The 19,866-nt window shown below is 40.1% G+C and overlaps 1 protein-coding gene and 1 long non-coding RNA gene across 4 annotated transcripts in view; one reads left to right on the plus strand and one right to left on the minus strand.

Moving 5' to 3' along the window:
* Positions 1-1,786, plus strand: part of LOC107834280 (uncharacterized) — a 27,270-nt gene extending 25,484 nt beyond the window's left edge. Inside the window, exon 2 of the long non-coding RNA XR_001660071.1 lies at positions 1,757-1,786. This is a non-coding gene — a long non-coding RNA (uncharacterized LOC107834280). The remainder of the gene's footprint in view (positions 1-1,756) is intronic.
* Positions 1-19,866, minus strand: part of LOC103129732 (TATA box-binding protein-like protein 2) — an 81,936-nt gene that overhangs the window by 57,710 nt on the left and 4,360 nt on the right. For 2 of the 3 annotated variants that reach the window (XM_007540912.2, XM_007540913.2), the window contains exons 3-6: positions 13,145-13,367; positions 12,213-12,300; positions 12,036-12,127; positions 10,453-10,620 (exon numbers count right to left, since the gene is read on the minus strand). In XM_007540912.2, coding sequence (XP_007540974.1) covers positions 10,453-10,620; positions 12,036-12,127; positions 12,213-12,300; positions 13,145-13,367 — 571 coding nt within the window. Of the gene's footprint in view, positions 1-9,441; positions 9,870-10,452; positions 10,621-12,035; positions 12,128-12,212; positions 12,301-13,144; positions 13,368-19,866 lie in introns of those variants that run through there. The other variant, XM_016665347.1, reaches the window with a different exon arrangement.

Raw genomic sequence — 19,866 nt, forward strand, 5'->3', positions numbered from 1 at the left:
AGTCTCAAAGAAAAGCTGTTAAATTGTGTTATTCTTGCACACCCAGATTTCTTACAGCCCCTGATTTTGTCAATTGATGCTTCACTGGATGGACTTGGAGCTGTCTTATCTCAAGTTCCAGCTGGAGAAGAGAAAGCTCGCCCCATTGCATTTGCCAGCAAGACGCTGAGTAACTCTCAAAAGAAATACCCCGCTCACAGGCTTGAATTTTTGGCTTTGAAATGGAGTATATGTGAGAAGTTCAGTCATTGGTTAAGAGGTCAAACATTCACGGTGTGGACTGATAACAATCCGCTCACCTACATCATGACAAAGCCAAAACTTGATGCTTGTGAGCAGCGTTGGGTTGCGAAGCTGGCACCCTTCTCTTTTGATCTGAAACACATACCTGGGTCCAAGAACACAGTGGCTGACGCACTCAGTAGGGATCCATTTGCAACAACTGTCAGCCATAGGATCATCACTGAGGGTTATTCTCGTCTCCTTATCGAAGCTGATAGCATTAGCCAAGATGGGGTCCAAGACGCTTTTCACCTAAAGGTCCAGAGCCAAAAAGTGAAGAAACCATCTTGTGGCAATCCAGAACACCACTGTAGTTCACAACCTTACCCATATGACGCAGTGGCAGTCAAGGCTCTTCTGGAGATGCATGACCAGTGGGATTTGGTCACTGAGACTCGTGCGCTGGCACTAATTCAGTCTGTCCAAGATTTGGGTGTACCAGGGCAAGATTCACTTCCTGTGTTCACTTTGGATGAATTACAACATGCCCAAAAGCTTGACCCTGATGTTTCCAAAATTCTGCCATTCATTATCCGAGAGAGACGTCCATCCAGACGTGAAAGAGCAGGACTCAGTGTTGGAGCTATGGTGATCATCAAGCAGTGGGAGAGGCTCAAGATTAAAAATGGGATCCTCTATAGAGTCACTCGAGATCCTCTCAGCAAACAGAAAAGACATCAGTTTGTTCTTCCTGATGGCCTCAAGGAAAGAGCCTTGCAAGGCATTCATGACATGGCTGGACATCAGGGGCAGGCACGGACACTTCACCTGGCAAGACAGAGATTCTTCTGGCCAAAGATGAATACCGATGTGAAGGAGTATGTAAAGTGTTGCCAGAGGTGCATTCTTGCCAAAAACACCAGAACCTTGTGCTCGAGCCCCTCTTAAAAGCATAAGAACCTTTGCCCCAATGGAGTTGGTGTGTTTAGACTTCTGGAGTGCGGAAGACAAAAAGCAAAACTCAGTGGATGTGCTTGTCCTGACCGACCATTTCACAAAGCTAGCCCACGCATTTCCATGCACCAATCAAACAGCAAAGCAGGTTGCTAAAAAGTTGTGGGACCGTGTATTTTGTGTGTATGGATTTCCTGAACGGATCCATTCGGATCAGGGAGCAAACTTTGAAAGTGAGCTCATTGCTGAACTGCTTCGACTGGCGGGAATATCAAAGTCTCACACCACTGCGTACCATCCCATGGGAAACGGAGGCACCGAGAGGTTCAACCGCACACTTGGCAGCATGCTCAGATCATTGCCACTGAGAGAGAAGAACAAATGGCCTGAACAAATACAAACATTGACTTTTGCATATAATGCAACAGTTCACGAGACTACAGGATTTGCTCCATTCCAACTCATGTTTGGTCGGGTCCCGAGGCTCCCTGTGGATGTGATATTCAAACAGGTGTTGTGTGATCCAGTGACTACTGATTACAAGAACTATGCCAACACACTCATGTCACATCTGTATGAGGCAGCTAAGATAGCTCAAGCACATGCTGTGGAAGAACAAGATAAGCAGGCAGAAGGGTACAACAGAAAAGTGAAAGGTACCCATCTGAACATTGGAGACAGAGTCTTGCTAGCAAACAAGGGTGAAAGAGGGAAGAAAAAGTTATCTGACAAATGGAGTGCTACAGTTTACGCAGTTGTTGACAGGAATCTTCAAACTCACACATACAAGTTGGAGGACAAGCAAGGTAACAAAAAAATTGTGCACAGGAACCTGATATTGGACATCAGCTTTCTACCTGTGGAAACAGCCCAGGATGAGGTCACCGTTGTAGGAGCAGAGGAGGCACAAGGTCTGTCAGACTCCTTTGATGCTTCAGACGAGAGAAGTTTAGATGATGGAGATAATGCATGGGAGATGAGTAAATCGACAAACTGTGACAGCAATGTTTCTCTGGATCAAGACGTTTCAGAACCAGGCTTATCCAACCAGAATCTTGTGACGCCTCACAGTGTGATAAAACTCTCAGGTGAACATACTGATAGTCATGTGGCAGAAGGAGAATTACAGACAGTGAGTCAAGCTCACTCTAAGGACACGGAGGTTTTTCCTGTAAATTCAGATGCTAACATGGACATGTGTCATTCCCCAGAGACTGACCAAGTTGTTAAGACTCGGGTGGGCAGGGTCAGCAAAAGGGTGAACAGACTCATTGAATCCATGGTTCAAAGACCTTTTGATCTTAGGGATTTGGCNAAGCGAGGCAACAAAAAAAAAATTGTGCACAGGAACCTGATATTGGACATCAGCTTTCTACCTGTTGAAACAGTCCAGGATGAGGTCACTGTTGTAGGAGCAGAGGAGGCACAAGGTCTGTCAGACTCCTTTGATGCTTCGGACGAGAGAAGTTTAGATGATGGAGATAATGCATGGGAGATGAGTAAATCGACAAACTGTGACAGCAATGTTTCTCTGGATCAAGACGTGTCAGAACCAGGCTTATCCAACCAGAGACTTGTGATGCCTCACAGTGTGATGGAACTCTCAGGTGAACATGCTGATAGTCATGTGGCAGAAGGAGAGTTACAGACAGTGAGTCAAGCTCACTCTACGGACACAGAGGTTCTTCCTGTAAATTCAGATGCTAACATGGACAAGTGTCATCCCCCAGAGACTGACCAAGTCGTTAGGACTCGGGTGGGCAGGGTCAGCAAAAGGGTGAACAGACTCATTGAATCCATGGTTCAAAGACCTTTTGATCTTAGGGATTTGGCAAACTCTGTGAGCCAAAAATCCCAGTCCATTCTTACTTGGTTTTGAGCGAATTCATTTGTTTAGAGTCCAGTACTTGGACAGTTCAGAAATATAACTAACAGAATACTGTTTTCCTCAAATATACATCCTGTAGTGTGTTTATGGGTTTAAAGTTGGCACAGAATTGTATGGTGTAAATGGCATCATATTGATCTGAGAAGGGCAGAGGCCTGATCAACCGAATGCTCCTTCGAAACCTGTTTTGTAGGTAGCTCTCAAGCTGAGTGCTGTACTTGGTTATGGCAACCCTGTGCTAAAGTTTCATCAAATTTGTCAGTTTTTCATGTATTGAGATTGCAAACTTTAGACTGACTTGGATTTTGGTGAAATATAGGAGGGGTGGATGTAGCAAGTCTGTAAAAAAGGTGTATATTTCACCTCAAATCCATCTTCACTATTTATGTATATTTGTTTTTCTTAGTTTCTGAATTTTATTTTGGTGGTGACGCTTTTATTTTCTTGCTTCCTGTTTGGCGTCATATCCTGTGTGTTCCCGCTGCTCTCCTCAGTTCGCACCGAGCTGCGCTGGGGAGAGGTCTGTGTGGGGAGGCCGGAGCCCGGGAACTGCTGTGCTAAATGCATTTTTATTTTGAACAGAATAAACCCGCCTTCCTGCTACAACACACCGTGGGTCCTCGACTGCTGGTTTCTTTCTTCACCTACACACACAACGCAGAGTACAAACAGGTGAGTCGGATGGAACCGGCTACATTAATGTTTTTGTTCATGACATCTGCAAAGAAAGCCTCTCTTGCCGTTTTATGTTTATGTTCTCTTGATGTTTTAGTGTTGAATGATAGTTACGTCGTCTTTCTTTATAGATTTCATAACAAACATGAAGTTGAGTTTTACGCCATTTCTGTTCGGCCCTACAGCAGAGTTGTCCAGCAGATTGAACTGTTTGTGCATTTCTCCATGGAGATTTCTTCCTACAAGACACAACCTTCACTTTAATGGGAGCAATGTGATCAATGATATCTGAAAGTTTGCACTGAAAATAATTTACCAACTTATCTACGTCATTACAGCTTAAGGGCGAGGAAGAAGAGTAGATATGATTAAATGTTTCTGCTGCGTTTTCTGTGAAAGTACGCTTTGTGATAGTAGCCGTTTGTCCAAGTGGGCCAACGGATAAAGAACTTTCAAAGATAACAGCAAAGTGATCCGACAGCGCGACAGTTAGAGACATTGGAAATATTTACACCCTTACTGATAACCAGGTCCAGTGTGTGTCCATGAGTGTGTGTTGCTTGTTTGACATGTGTTAAACCAAAACTCTCCAATACATTACAAAGCTTTATTGCCCCTCTGTCTTGGGGGTTGTCAACGTGAATGTTGAACTCACCGACAATTATTAAACAATCATAATCAATGCATATGAGAAATAGAAGCTTATTCAAGTCCGTAAAGAAATTTTCCACATATGTTGGAGTTTTGTATAAAGTTAGTGTCAAAGTTCCTTTGTGGCCTTTTACCTCAATTTCGAGATACTCAAAAGACGTGAAATTACCCAAAGAGATTTTACTACAGTTTATGGCATTCTTAAATATTGAAGCCACGCCTCCTTTTTTGTGTCTTCTATTCTCACTTAAAAAGTTGTAAGTAGGAGGTGCTGATTCAATTAGTACGATTGCTTCATTATTGTTATTCAGCCATGTTTCTGTCAGAAATAAAACTTCAATATTATGCTCGGTGATTAAATCATAATTAATAGAGCTTTAGCACAGAGAGATCTGGTATTTAAAAGAGCCAGTTTAAGTGACTTGGAGGCCGAAAGTTCTTCAGTCTGAGGTTTGAATTAAGACCGCTAATTTTTGTAACTTTTCTTGTAGTGATCCGGACAGGTAATGTCCTGTTATGGAGTGCTGGGGGGCCAGACACATTCTGGAGGAAGACGGGTGTAAAGATAATATCTGGACCCCGGTCTCAGACCTCAGAAACGCAGAGTGCTGGATCCTCAAAGGCAGGTGGCTTAGATGAAGTGAGGTCTGCTATGTGAGCGCTAAGGAGAGACGTGCCGAGGGGAACCTGTTCATTCATTCCATCTGTAAATCTGAGAAACTCTGGTCCAGAAGACATTTCTTCATGATGTCTGTCCCTAGTTGTTTTATCAGTTTGTTCTGGGACACTTTGCTTCTGATAAGCGGAGGGTTCCATCCTAGTCAGACATCATTTTCTTCTGAATCGATGATCACATTGTTGTTCTCGTTGATAAAATAAAAAATGTTTGCAGTGAGCAGCTTTATCCCATGTTTATTACGATTGCATCCGCCTCTTCCAAAGAGGTGAAAGTGCTGCCAATAGATCCAGAGGTTATCGATGAAGGTCACTGAGCTGGCAGAGCAGGTTTTAATCAGGCATTGGATCACTGAGAAATTACTTCATTTTTAATGTTCCCATAGTGTCCAGAAGATTATTAAAGTAATTTTTCAGAATCTCTGATTTTTCCTTTGCCATATCGTTGGCTCCAACGTGTACAACTAAAGTCTCAATGTTTGGCTGATCAGTGGTTAGAGAGAGCACTTTGCGAGTCAAATCAGATACAGTGTCACCAAGAAAAGAAACCACTCTCGTTTTCTTGGGATTGCAAATATGACTGATTCCATTTACTGCCTCATCTCCAACAATAAGATTTCACAATAAGAATTTTGGCATACCTTTCGTTTTCCTGGTGGTCACTTTGTCCTTTGGAACTTTAGGGGGTGGATGTGTTGGTTTTGCCTCATTGTTGATGTTTGAAGGTGAGGTTTTCACTCAGAGGCTCAGGCTGGAGTGCAGAAAATCTGTTTTTCAGTGGGATTCCCATGGAGTCGGAATGTTTTGAAGCTTGGGCTGGTGGCTTTGTCCTTGGGAGCGGAGTCGGTGGGCATGTTTTGGTTCCATCTGGTTGTTTGTGGAGCAGATGTTGACGTTGAAGGTGGGTTTCGTCTCAGAGCCGGCCACGCTGATTCATCCAGGTGATGGGTTCTCCCCGTTAGTCGTCTCATGGATCTGCAGTGTGAGACTTTTGTTTCGGCTTGGCGCCCTGAGTGATCCAGGGTGAGCTGCTTGGTGCGGGGTGTACGACCTCTCCGCTGATTTGAGGAAGAGTTGTTTCATGTCCACAGGTAGCGTTGATCTCAAAATTCACCGCCAGTCGTTGAATCTTCATTTTTAAAAACTGAAGTCGTTGTAGAATACTGCTAATGTCCTTGGGGTCGGATGGGGGCAATTTGCCCTAGTTCAACTTGGAGGTGAAGAAAAGTAAGGTAAAAATAAAAGTGAAAAAATCTCCCAGTCCTTAGGTTTGAAGTAGTCCAGTTATGATGTCGATCATGTAAATATAACTATAAAAACTGACTTTAAAAATAATTCACAGGCAAAGTTATCAGTAAGGACGAGAGAGAGCAGGATGAGCTGCTCCTCCTTCAGCTGCCAACACTAGTCGAGGTAAATTAATACCATTTTATGCGTGTTATTTACTAGTTGTGCCGCAGTTTGACTTGGTTGCAGAGGGGGTTAGTATTGCTCCACCGTTTAGAAGAAAAAAACACAACCGTTGTCTCCTAAAGGCTGTATAGCAATACTTATTAAATTAAAATCTTGCAGACTCAATCACAACATTTTGCTTGGTTGTTACCATTACAGATGTCAACTTTTGATATTTGAAATATAAAACGTATCAATTAATTCAATAGCAAAGTAGATAAATAATAATCACATAACACAAATCATTACTTTTTGTGTATGTATGCCACATCTGAGAGTTATAGAACCCCAGATTTCCTCGATGCTTGCCATCAGCTGTTGGATCTAGTACCCTTCTCTTTCCTCTTGAGAATACCCCAAAGATTGCCAATGGGATTTAGGTTCAGTGAGTTTGCTGAACCTAAATCCCCAGTGATGGCCCAGGCATCAAACCAGGTTTTGGCCAGGGAGCAGGTCCTGCTGGAAGTTGAAATCTGCATCTTCGTACAGATCCTCAGCAGAAGGAATCATGAAGTCCTCTAAAACATTCTGGCAGACTGTTGCTGTGACCTTGGATTTTAGAAAACAGAGTTTACCAATGCCTGCAGCGGACATTTCACCCGAAATCATGACTAACTGGATATTTCACACTGGACCTCAAGCAGTTTGGGTTCAGTTCCTCACCAGTCCTCCTCCAAACCCTTAGACCTCAATGAAAGACACTTTACTTTTATAGGAAAAGAGGGCCTTGGACCACTGGCCAATGGTCCAGCTTTTTTTCCTCCTTGGCCCACTTCAGTCACTTCCTATGTTGGCTCAGGTTCATTAGTGGCTTGACCCAAGGAACCCAACACTTGTAGCCCATATCCCGTATGTGTCTGAATATGGTGGACTCTGAAGCTGTGCCTCCAACCTCAATCCATTCTTTTTGAATTTCTGCCACATTCTTGAATCTTCTCGGTCTTGTTAATCCATTAAAGCCCACAGTCATCTCTTGGCTTCCCTTCTGTTTTTGCCCTTCCACTAGACTTTCCATTGATAAGCTTGGACACAACATTGAACAGCCAGCCTCCTTAGTTATGAACGTTTGTAACTTACCCATCCTATGGATGGGTAAGTTACAAACGTCTTCCTCATATTGAACAGAACTGAAGCAATTTAATGACACCTGGTGGTGCTTTGAGGTTAGTAGATGATTAATGTGTCACACTTAATTTACATCATTCATGCCCTGTAAAATTTGGGCTGATTTCTTCAGAGTATTCTAATTTTGTCATGGGTTTTATGAGCTGGAAGCCCAAATTATGTAACGACATAAATACTTGAAATCGTTTAAAGGGAACCACGATTAGTTATAAAAATAGACCTTATTTTGGAAATATTTATCTTGGATGTAAAAACAATACAGTAATAATACCGTAAGTTATTTAATTTTTATAAATTTTAAAATATTTTGACAGGAATATCGCCATGTTGTTCACGCTCCAATGCATTATAGGTAAATGACTTATAACGGTCCAACTGCCTAGCTCCTCCAGCCAAAACAGTGATGAGTAACGTTATTGGGCCTTTTTAATTTGAACCGGAGCTCTTTGAAATATATCAGAGCCTAGAAATAAGAGGTGATGATGAGGAAGAGGACAGAGTTGGCCATAGGAGCTGCTGATGTTTTGCTGCTGCTGCCTTCAGTTTCGTAAATGAAACAATGAATGACACTTACCTCTGGTCGGACTGTGTGATCTGTTAAGAACTTCTATAGCGCTGTGTCCGGTTGTTGCCGAATCAATACTTCATTCGGTATTGTAGTGGTTTCACATTCAGTACAGGTGTTCTAGCTCCAATAGCATTTCCAGTACTAATGGCTCCATTAGCGCTGCTTATCCTTGACATTTCTCCCAGCATCCATAGCGCTGTATCTGGTTCAGCATCAGCTGTGCTGTATAGAGTCTGGTGGAAACAGCGACACTGGACTTTACCACCGACAACGGACCTCCATGGGTCCGGTCCGATCGGTGATGTCAGTACCGCAGGCAGTATAGCTCCTGTTAGCATCTCAAAGACTGTCCAGCTCTGCCTGTTTCAGCGGCAGCACTGCATTTATTTTTTGCTAGTTAAGGTAGCGATCACCTGTCAGAGCCTTCGTTAGTTCTGCTGATATAAATGACAAAGTGTTGTTCAGAAATGTCTAGGGTCCAAATTAGGTCCTTTGTTGTGGTCCACTCCGGCTCTCACACTGCGCTCTCTTTCATGTGGGAAATTATCCAGATTTGCCTAAATTTTGATTTTTTTTTATTTTTTTTTTAATGACAGCCAATAGTGACTCAGAGTGGCATTATCTAAAATAACAATCAAACGCAATATGATAAACAACTACTCGGGAAAAGTTAGCCTTCCTGTGTTTACTTTGTAGACCCCAGTACAGAATGGACCAAAACGTTTCATCAATCCAATGGTGAAAAGATGGCGACCTCCATGGGTGAAAAATATAACAGAAGATGTAAATTTTTGAAGTAATTATGAGTTTTGGCGTTTCACAAACAGCATTTATTAGGTAATAGGGAAATTGCAATACATTTAGGCCAGCATGTTGAACTAGTCATGGATCCTTTTAAACTGTGGGCCCTGAATCTATAACCTATGAAAGTTAAACTTTTTGAATGGAATTAAACAACTTTTCCATGGTATTCAATTTTTTGGAAAGGTTCTGTATATGCCTGTTTTACTTTTTGTATGAACCTTTTAGGTTCTTTTAGATATCAGAAGTGGCTTGATGCTAGTCAGCAAGTGTTAACAGGTGTACATTTAGTCTTGGTCCCTTTTGCTTGTTTTACCTTCAAACATTGGATGAAGAATCAGACAACTCAATTATTAACCAATTTCATACTCCTAAATAGAATACATGTAAATGAAACAATTTCATATTATGCAAAGATTTCTAGTCAGTAATGGGACAACTTGAACAGAAGTGTATTAGACCAGCATCAGTGAAAACATATTTGTCTAAAAAGATCGTACATGTTGAGCGCCACACAGCTTTGGCTGAATGTTCTTTAAAACGGAATATTTAAACATCTAAAGACAGAACATTTCTACACTTGTTCCTGAAACATCCTTCAAGCAAATTACCCTCCCACTCTCCATCTACAGCAACAACTCTGTGCATAAACAGCATGTGCAACTTTAGACATGTCTTTTTGTAGTGTTCTTCTAGATAAGAATGTGCAGAGTTCATATTCAGTCTTTTCTCATCAGTGGGGATTCTCTCCAGCATGCTGGATATAAACTTGAGAAAGAAATCCTGAACCATGGTAAGTAAGCCTTTATTCATTCTCTTAGTGCTTATTTCCTTGCTGCCAGATGGGACTGCTCCTCACTGCAGTCATTCAAACACACAAAAGAGACCAAAGCCAACTGTAGTTTTTTTGTGTTTTGCTTCTCATTGAAACATTGAATCATGTATTCCTTGTAACACAGTACTTCATCTTGCTTGGATGATCACCTGATTGTTTATCAGTTGTTGAAAGAAGTTACTCTCAATGTTCTCATATAGCTGAGCCATGGAAGTGTTCCTGGGCAAAATTTCAGGGAAACTAACTGCCTTTGGAAAGATTCAATCTTGTACATCAATTGCATCAGAAAGTTTCACTCTTGGTACCATACAGGACCTATGTACATCTCCCCATGCTCTTGGTATGGGGAGCGGTGTCAAGTTTATTTGTCTGAGAAATAAACTTGGCACCAGCTTTCTGCCGTCCACTCTTCTATCTCAACAATAGTAACACATCTACCTTTCTTTAATAGCAATCAGTCTGCTCAACTGATAGTGCAATTTTAGCTGGACTCTTACATGGTCTCTATTGTTGATTACATGTTTATATTTTCAAAAGATCCAATTATGTATGAATGAACCTGTAAAAGTCTGGTGATGGTTTACAACAGGAAGCTCATAAATGTACCTGCTGAATTGTTGGTGGGTGAGAACCAGTCCTTCAAGTCTGATGGGGAAGCAGACGTCGCAGCTGGCCACCATGTTCTGAATCTTAAAGTCGAGAAACCGGGCAGGGAAGCCAAGTTTCTGGACCACCCGGGCATATTTCCTCGCTGCCAGACGGGACTGCTCCTCACTGCAGTTGTTCAAACACACAAAAGAGACTAAAGCTAAACACCGCTTTTGAAGCCTTTTCTAAAAGTTGCAGCACTACATGCAAATATTTGGAGGTCTTAGCATATTCAAAAACTAAAACTTCATGTAGAGAACAAAAATTGTCTCCCACATAAAATTTCCAGATTTTTATGAAATCAATAGTTGGCGAAGCCAAACTGCTTTACGGCTCCCATGTAGATTATTGTTTATATCTGGACATGTTGAGCATGTGCACAACACTGGAGGGCAAAAAGACTACTCTTTTACATGCCATCCATTGCTGTGCTACCATGGCTGAACCATTCCATTAACTACTTGAAACCTGGAGATGTAGTTGTAAATAACCCAAAATTAAGCACCTTATTTATTGCATCCCCTCTTTTGCACTTATTGCCTTCATTTTATTTTACTTAATATATGGTTGACTTCCGATTTTTGATTTGATGCCTGGTGGTTGGAGCACAGCAGAATGGCAAATTCCAACTCCTTGACGTTTGCATAACGTAAATCACACATGCATCGTTCTACACACATGTTGGTGTGGTACTTAAGCCCCACCCACTCAGAAAAAGTACTGACGGCTATTAGGCAACTCCTCCAGCATCTCCCTGTGTATAATATTAAGACGTATCATATATTATCTACATTCCCTTGATAATAACACATGACATGTTCAGAAGCTTAGAGGAAGCCATCACAAATCATTCTCCAAACAGTAAGTAACAACAACTCATTTGTGGAAGGTCCATTTTTGGCCTAACAAAAACTTGCCACTGGACTCGAACTGGACTGGAGGTAACTTGGAAGACTTTCAACAATCAATATTCAATTCACTTTATTGGAGATTCACCAAATACACGGCCTAGTTGACAAGTCTGAATGGCAGCCGCCGCAAGACCGGAGCAGCACTGAGATGCGAGGGCTGCTGTTTTTCAAAAAAAGGAAAAATAATCAACTCTAGTGGCCTCCTATATACAGAGGTCTGTAGCATTGTGGCACAACATTCCCTTAAGCCATTCTTAAAAGACATTTCTTTAAATAGGAAGCCATAATATTAGAGATGTATCAAAACGACCAAATCTGTAAACTGTAACCAGAGATTTGCTGTCTGTAGCTTCCGTGTGTACTGTTAACTGTGCAGTGTTATTTGAATGATGACCTGTCTCTACATCATCTTTTTATTCTTATTACTGCACATTTTCAGCCAACAGAAAATAATGCACTAATGGGCTTGTCTTAAATGGAACATTTACAGCTTTTCAATTGGTCATATTCTAAAAAGAATAAAAACATTTTCTTAAATTCTCTTAAAATGGAACATAAAAAAGTCAGACTTAAATCCAATTCCAAGATAAAAATTCAACAGCCTAATCCAGATGAATAGAAGAGACTGACCTTTTGGCTCCTGTACAGACCATCTTCCCTGAGCTGAAGATCAGTGCTGTTGTTCGAGGCTCGCGGATCCTCATGATTACAGCTGCAAAGCGCTGGTAAAAGTGGGTAAAAATTAATAAATTAAATACATAAAGACTGAACCATGAGAAAGTAAACTGTGGAGTATCAACTGTGTACCTTTGGATTGTACTCTGCATTTCTGGCTTGCAGTGCAATGAATTTTAGATCCAATGGACAGCCAAGGTTTACAGTGGAGACAATGTTTCTGGGCAAAGAAAAAAGATAGGAGTGCCTTGCAAATAGAAAAGTATTCAGTTAAATAATTACTGCTTAAACACTTTATACAACCAAAAATGTCAAGATATTTTTAATGGGATACTCAAATTTTTTTAATCCATACATTTAAAAAACTGTAAAAGATTTAATCTTTGAAGCTGATATCCTATATGCGATTATATAATCTAATAAACAATATGAGCGACTGTGATTCAGTGGGATCAGCTGTGGGGTCATTTTCAGGTCCCTCTTGGTTTTTGCAAAGGAATGGTTGCCACAGAAGATTAAAGGATTTCTCAAATACACATGAAAGAACCAAAGCAATATACTCCAGATATGTTTTTGATGGGAAGATCACATTAAAATGTATGATGTAAAGCTCAAAAGTCAATTTTACATTATTCTGCTCCTTTTTTCTTAAGAGCAATAATAAGAAAATAAAGTGAAAAAGTCCTCTACTCAGATTATTTTAGTTTATGATAAGCCAAAAACACATCGTGAAAGATATAAATTTTTAGCCATAAAACACCTAAGGATACCTTGTGATGTGAGGCAATTGGCTCTGCTTTAATTCCAAAAGCCTACGTTACACTCTGTATTTATATATATATTAGATTATATTAAAAAAAACATTTCTTGTTCTGATCCTCTTATGTGCACTAGCTGATGTTCCCAACAAACTTATTTTTACCTCCCAATCTACATTTGTCTCTGCTATACAATTGAAATATCTAGACTGGGTCAGCAAACCCTAAAAATATGATCCCCAACTGTACAAACCCCAATCCTATCAAAGTACTTAGAACATATTTCAATGGCATTTCTAAACTTACTGTAGCTGTGGAATGATTCCTGATTTCTCTGTCACCGGGGTCATTGGAGTCATCGGGGTCATTGGAGTCATAGGACAGAACGGGGAAGCATTTCTCTCCGATCCCAAATTGACTGTGACTTGACGTTTCACTACAGCCATACCATGTAAATTATCCAGATTTATGCCTCTGTCCTCCAAAACATCAAGCTCAGCATTTTGATGCGTGGCTGCTGTAGCTGGGACTAAAAGAAAAATAAAAAAACCTTAGAGAAAAAAAACTGTGAAGTTTAGTTATTTTTACAAAGTGTGCCCTACAAATTAGAATATTGGAGTTATTTCAGTCAGTCTGAAATGTGAAATCTGACTATATATTGCAGTTATTTTCAGGTCATTGCCAACATTTTTCAGAAAAAATGTGAGTTAATTGAAATGTACTTACTACACATCTTGCTTTAACTGATTGAAGACATGGCTTTAAACTCACAATTAGGCACTTTTTTGCTGTGCTTCTTCTATGGTATGATTGGAGTCAAATATTTTTAAGGCTTTAAAGTAATTTGAGTTTTGTATTATCCAATTGTTTTCAGACATTTTTGGTTGTATTTTGTGCAATGAACAAAGGTAATAGCTAATAAAGGTAAAGGTAGTAATACTTGAATAGACAAAGTGTAAAATATTATAGGCGAGAATGGGGCAAGTTGAACCAGGGATGTAGGGATGATGATATACTCCCTTTATTTAGGCAATTGTATACAATTGTTATGAGACCATAACTTAAGCACATCCCTCTATTTTACTGCCCCTGTATTTGTTGCATGTGGTGATGTGATAAGTATGTTTATCTACCAAAAAAAATATGTTTTTTTACTGTCCAAACATATTGAAAATCTGCCAGCCTATTAAACCAAGTAACCTAAAGATGTGATAATACTGGATGTCATTTTTATAAAGAGCTGGCTGTGGGGTAAAGTGAACCAAATTCCCTGGGGTAAATTGAACAAGTGCACCAAATAAATGCTATAAATTGGCATTCGATTTTGCAGAAAGAACAAAAACAATCACTGGTTGTGTTCCACAATCTGCCATACCCTTTTGGTGAGGAAAGGTCAGTCAGGATCAGAGCTGGAGCTGCTGTTCTTCATTCTTCTGTTTCATAGCTCAGCTTCACAATGTTGGAATTCAACTATGTGTAAATAACCCCAAATTAAGGTCCTTATTTGTTGCATTTCCTTTTAGCACTTATTGCCTTTTTGTTTTATTTTGTATAACGCATGATTGACTTCCAGTTTTTGATTTGATGCCTTTATTTTGATAAGATAACTGCCACTGTTTTTTATTATAGAACGGCAGGTTAACAGAAAAGAATGGAAGACAAGTTGCAACAACATTGTTAAAATGTATCTAGTTATTAATGGCCCCCTTTATAGAGGCACAAGGTGCGTTTATTTTGTAAATAAGAATATTTCTATTACTAATTGGTTGAAATTGTGAATTTGTATTATTGTATATGAATAGTATAGCTTGATGTTTTGGAGGACAGTATAGTTTTTGAATAAGTTGATATTTTAGTAGTGAATATTGGCGACTGTCAAAGTCACCAAGCAGCAGAATAGGGGAATCATTGTTGACACGCCAGCTGACCAAACGATGGTTTTATTTTCATCAAGATTATCAAAAATCCAAGGCAGAAGATCAGTGGATAACAGACATTTGTATCCAAAAGCAGCATAAAAACAGATCCAGAGGTTTAAACAATCAAAAAACAAAAATCATTCAAACTTAAAGCGGTCAGCAAAAAGTAGACCTCCCCCACCACTAAAGTCACCAGGTGAGCAACAGGTGATCTACAATCACTACCAACACCACATGATCAAGAGCTTCGCCTATCCACCAAAAATATAACAGTGAACGTTATTTTTTTTGGTTCAGACGTTATGATTGAAGGTGTGTGTTTTTGTAGCTTGCACTAATTTTGAGTTTGTGTTTGTACATACAGGTCTTACAGTGAAACTCTGGGTTTATCTCCAATAAACCTCACTGTTCATCAGTAAAGCCACAATCCTTCATTTAGGGAGGGTTTCCTTCACTATGCTGTAAAGATGCTACGAGTCAGAGACCCAACATGCTGAAAATATATTTTTTCTGAATGTGAAGGAATCAGATATGCATTTTCTATAACACTTTTGGATAATTTCTCTTTTATCCTTGGCTTTAGCCTGTGTACCAGAATGTCTCAGAACTCACTGGACTTCTCCCAGTTTGACCAGCAAACTGTGGCCAGTGTTCCCAGCATCAGTGGTGGGAAGTACAAGCAGGCGCGGAGCTATAGGGGGGGCTGGGGTGCCTGCTGCCCTCCAAACCGGGCCGGATGGGGGCCTGGGCCTGGAGGGGTTTCAAGTCATTAAAATATGCGATTATAGACAGAGAGAGTGCGCCCTCGCCTGTTGTGAAGGGTGCATTTAATGTTAAATGTTCAAAATAAAAGCCACTAGTGGCAAAAAAAGTGAAGTTCATTCTATGTTAGGACAGGAGACAAGATGTCTCCCATCCCTGAAATTATGATGCATAGAATCACATATCTAAGTCTAAACCATGTTACAGAGAGTAAACACAATAAAAACATGCTTTATCTGTGGCATTGTTCTTTAAAATGGCACATTTCTAATGTATTAAAATTAAATACGATCGGCTCACTTAATGATATTGTATTAGGGATTAGGTAATGCATTCAGCAAGTACTTTTACTTTTAATACTTATTTAAAAGCCAGTACTTTTTTACTTTTACTCAAGTACAAATGTTAATGTGGTAGTTTGTCTGTGTATTTGTACTTTTACTTAAATCTTTGGAGTACTTTTTCCACCACTGCCCAGCATAATATAAATAAATTTGTGTTTTATTACACACTTTTATTCTCACTTTTTGTGTATGTTTAAGAGAAATAGCTCAATCTGAAGTATTAGTGTATTGAGACAGCTTATGTAATGAAATAAAAATTATTTAGTTTTAGAGGTTTTTTCACTCTGTCTATGCTGTCCATAGCAGAGTTGACATATACTGAATATATATAAAAAAAAGATTTTTCCAGAAAAAAAAACTATGTAGCTAATGTTTTCACAATGACTGATTTATCAAAGTTTATTGTCTTTACAACAAAATATCAATAAATTAAAGGAAATTACATGTTTTTCTCCAAATCTAGAAATGTTAAGTGTACATTAAATTATGGAATCATGTAAATATGTTCTTGAATAAAACACTGAAAAAGTGTGTGTCTGTAGACAGACAGAACGTTGTGACAGAACGTTGGTTGGGTGAACAAAATCCTGCCTAAGATCAGTAGCTGTTAGCGACCAGTAGCACAACTGCTGGCGGATGTCAAGAAATCCCGAGCTCATCCCATTTCCCAATGCTGGAGATTTTAGTTTGAATGTAACAATACATGACGTTACCTTTAAAATTAATCACACAAGTAACATCTAGACCTAACAGTAAAATCAAACTTCAATAAAAATCAATCAAGTTGTGTTGGTGTGTTTTGTCTCAAGCAAACTTTGCTTTAATTCTATTTCTTTTTCTATTTAATAAAAAGAAATCAATAAGGCAGAGAAAGTGTTGTCAAGCCATGAAACAGGAACACCAGACTTCCTGAAAAAAGAGGAAGTAAGTTTCCAGATTGAAGATTTATAAAAATACCTTTTGAAACTGTGGCAAATTTGGGTCGTTCCTGGACAGTCAGCTCAACTTTGCTGAAAACACTGACTATATTTTGAAGAACTGTTCTCAGAGGCTCTACCTTTTCAGAAGACTTGGTAATCTTGGGGTGACCCAACTAGGCTCTAGTTGGGTCACCCCTATGTCTTGAATTTGGGGAGGAAAAAAATATTTTATTTATCACTACAGAAGGGTTCAGTGAATGCGCATATGAAACTGGTGGGTTCCGTACCTCAAAAAAGGTTAAGAACCACTGATTTAGTCACTATGTTACTAAAATCAGTCAGTCTTGTAAGGTTTTTAGCAGCCATGAGTAAACAATGACTGGGGCAGCCTACTATATAATACTGGGGGACCCCGTTTTATAGTCTACATGCACCATACTCAACAGGAGAAAACACACCTTCTCAGATACAGACTTGGATCTTTTAAATCATATTCTAGTATATCAGTCACGGTTTATTACATTTTGACAAACTAATAAAACAGCAGCAATTATTTAATTATTCACCAATATGAAAGCAATTTTCTTAATCCTCTTGCATCTTGATAGAAACCAAACATATCAAGGAAGAATACTTACCAACATCAGCAATTTTCTCAGCTTTAATTTAAGCCATCTTTATAGAAGTCGGGTAAGAAATAAAGGCACCACAAACATTTTGTGATTCCTGCTCATCCTGCATTGGAACAACCTGGTTTAGTGGACAGACTCACCGCGCAGTAACGGTGCCTGCAGGAGCGTCGCTCGCGTTAGCAGCTAACAGGCGATGTCCAAACGACTAATGTAGATCAATGAAGAAATCCTACAACCGCTAAAATGTGACACTGCTCCGTTTTTGTTTACTTTTTGTGAAGAAGGAAATTGCGCTGGTCTTCTTTAGAGGTTTTGTATCGATTTCGTCAGTAGATCGTGATGTAGCGCTAACCCTTATACTTTTACAGGAATGAACTGTTAACACAGGAAACAAGGAAGAGGAAAAAAAATTACAATGCGACTTCAAAACCCGTTCTGGCATCAGAGTAACCAAAAGTCATAGCTTAACAGTGAAGAAGGAAAAAGAATAAAGTAAAATAACCCTTCAGAAGTCAGGGCTATACCTGTCTGGAGGACGAATGAGAAGCCCGGACCTAGTTTGTCGTTTCACTGGGGTTGGGACTGCACTGTCTGGTGGGCCTGCTACTGCAGCTGGAATATTGCCCTCACTTTGACCTCTAGATTGAGTAACATGTGCCATGTCAGGTGTTGCATACTACTATACTCAAATATCCAAGGCCTAGAGCCTGAGAGGGCAGTTAGAGTGGGGGGCCCAGTACATGGTGGAGCATCCGTCACAGATGACCTGGGTACAGGGGACCTATATAGCTTGAGACGGTTGTAGTGAACAACTTTGGGTTTAGCTCTGGGGTCAAGTTGATCTAACACCTCATAGTCAATGCCCATGTCCGCCTCAAAATCCAGCCATTTTAAAACTTTGAAAGGACTAGTCCATCCAAGAGCCAACTTATGTCTAGATAACAAGGGGTTGTCAACCCACACTAGATCCCCAGGATCATAAGCTTCATGTCTCACTTGCCTGTCATAATAGTGCTTCTGTTGTATGGCTGTAGCAGCCATGTTAGCAGCTGCAGTGTCAAAAGCAGAACACAGTTTGTTTAGGAGACTAGTAGCATACTCATTAGGTGCACATGTAGGTGTGTGCTCATTGTTAGTGGGAGCACTAAGGAAAAGATCGGNGGTACCTCAAAAAAGGTTAAGAACCACTGATTTAGTCACTATGTTACTAAAATCAGTCGGTCTTGTAAAGTTTTTAGCAGCCATGAGTCAACAATGACTGGGGCAGCCTACTATATAATACTGGGGGACCCCGTTTTATAGTCTACATGCACCATACTCAACAGGAGAAAGCCCACCTTCTCCAGATATAGACTTGAATCTTTTAAATCATATTCTAGTATATCAGTCAAGGTTTATTACATTTTGACAAACTAATAAAACAGCAGCAATTATTTAATTATTCACCAATATAAAACAGCAATTTTCTTAATCCTCTTGCATCTTGATAGAAACCAAACATATCAAGGAAGAATACTTACCAACGTCAGCAATTTTCTCAGCTTTAATTTAAGCCATCTTTATAGAAGTCGGGTAAGAAATAAAGGCACCACAAACATTTTCTGATTCCTGCTCATCCTGCATTGGAACAGCCTGGTTTAGTGGACAGACTCACCGCGCAGTAACGGCGCCTGCAGGAGCGTCGCTCGCGTTAGCAGCTAACAGGCGATGTCTAAACAACTAATGTAGATCAATGAAGAAATCCTACAACCGCTAAAATGCGACACCGCTCCGTTTTTGTTTACTTTTTGTGAAGAAGGAAATTGCACTGGTCTTCTTCAGAAGTTTCGTATCGATTTCGTCAGTAGATCTTGATGTAGCGCTAACCCTTATACTTTTACAGGAATGAACTGTTAACATAGGAAACAAGGAAGAGGGGAAAAAAAATTACAATGCGACTTCAAAAACCGTTCTGAACAGGGCATCAGAGTTACCAAAAGTCATAGCTTAACAGTGAAGAAAGAAAAAGAATAAAGTAAAAACCCTTCAGAAGTCAGGGCTATACCTGTCTGGAGGACGAATGGGATGCCCAGACCTAGTTTGTTGTTTCACTGGGGTTGGAACTGCACTGTCTGGTGGGCCTGCTACTGCAGCTGGAATATTGCCCTCACTTTGACCTCTAGATTGAGTAACATGTGCCATGTCAGGTGTTGCCATACTACTATACTCAAATGTCCAAGGCCTAGAGCCTGAGAGGGCAGTTAGAGTGGGGGGGCCCAGTACATGGTGGAGCATCCGTCAGGTGACCTGGGTACAGGGGACCTATACAGCTTGAGACGGTTGTAGTGAACAACTTTGGGTTTAGCTCTGGGGTCAAGTTGATCTAACACCTCATAGTCAACGCCCATGTCCGCCTCAAAATCGAGCCGTTTTAAAACTTTGAAAGGACCAGTCCATCTAAGAGCCAACTTC

This window comes from Poecilia formosa, unplaced genomic scaffold (genome assembly GCF_000485575.1).
Source record: "Poecilia formosa unplaced genomic scaffold, Poecilia_formosa-5.1.2 Scaffold573, whole genome shotgun sequence".
Classification (NCBI taxonomy): Eukaryota; Metazoa; Chordata; class Actinopteri; order Cyprinodontiformes; family Poeciliidae; genus Poecilia; species Poecilia formosa.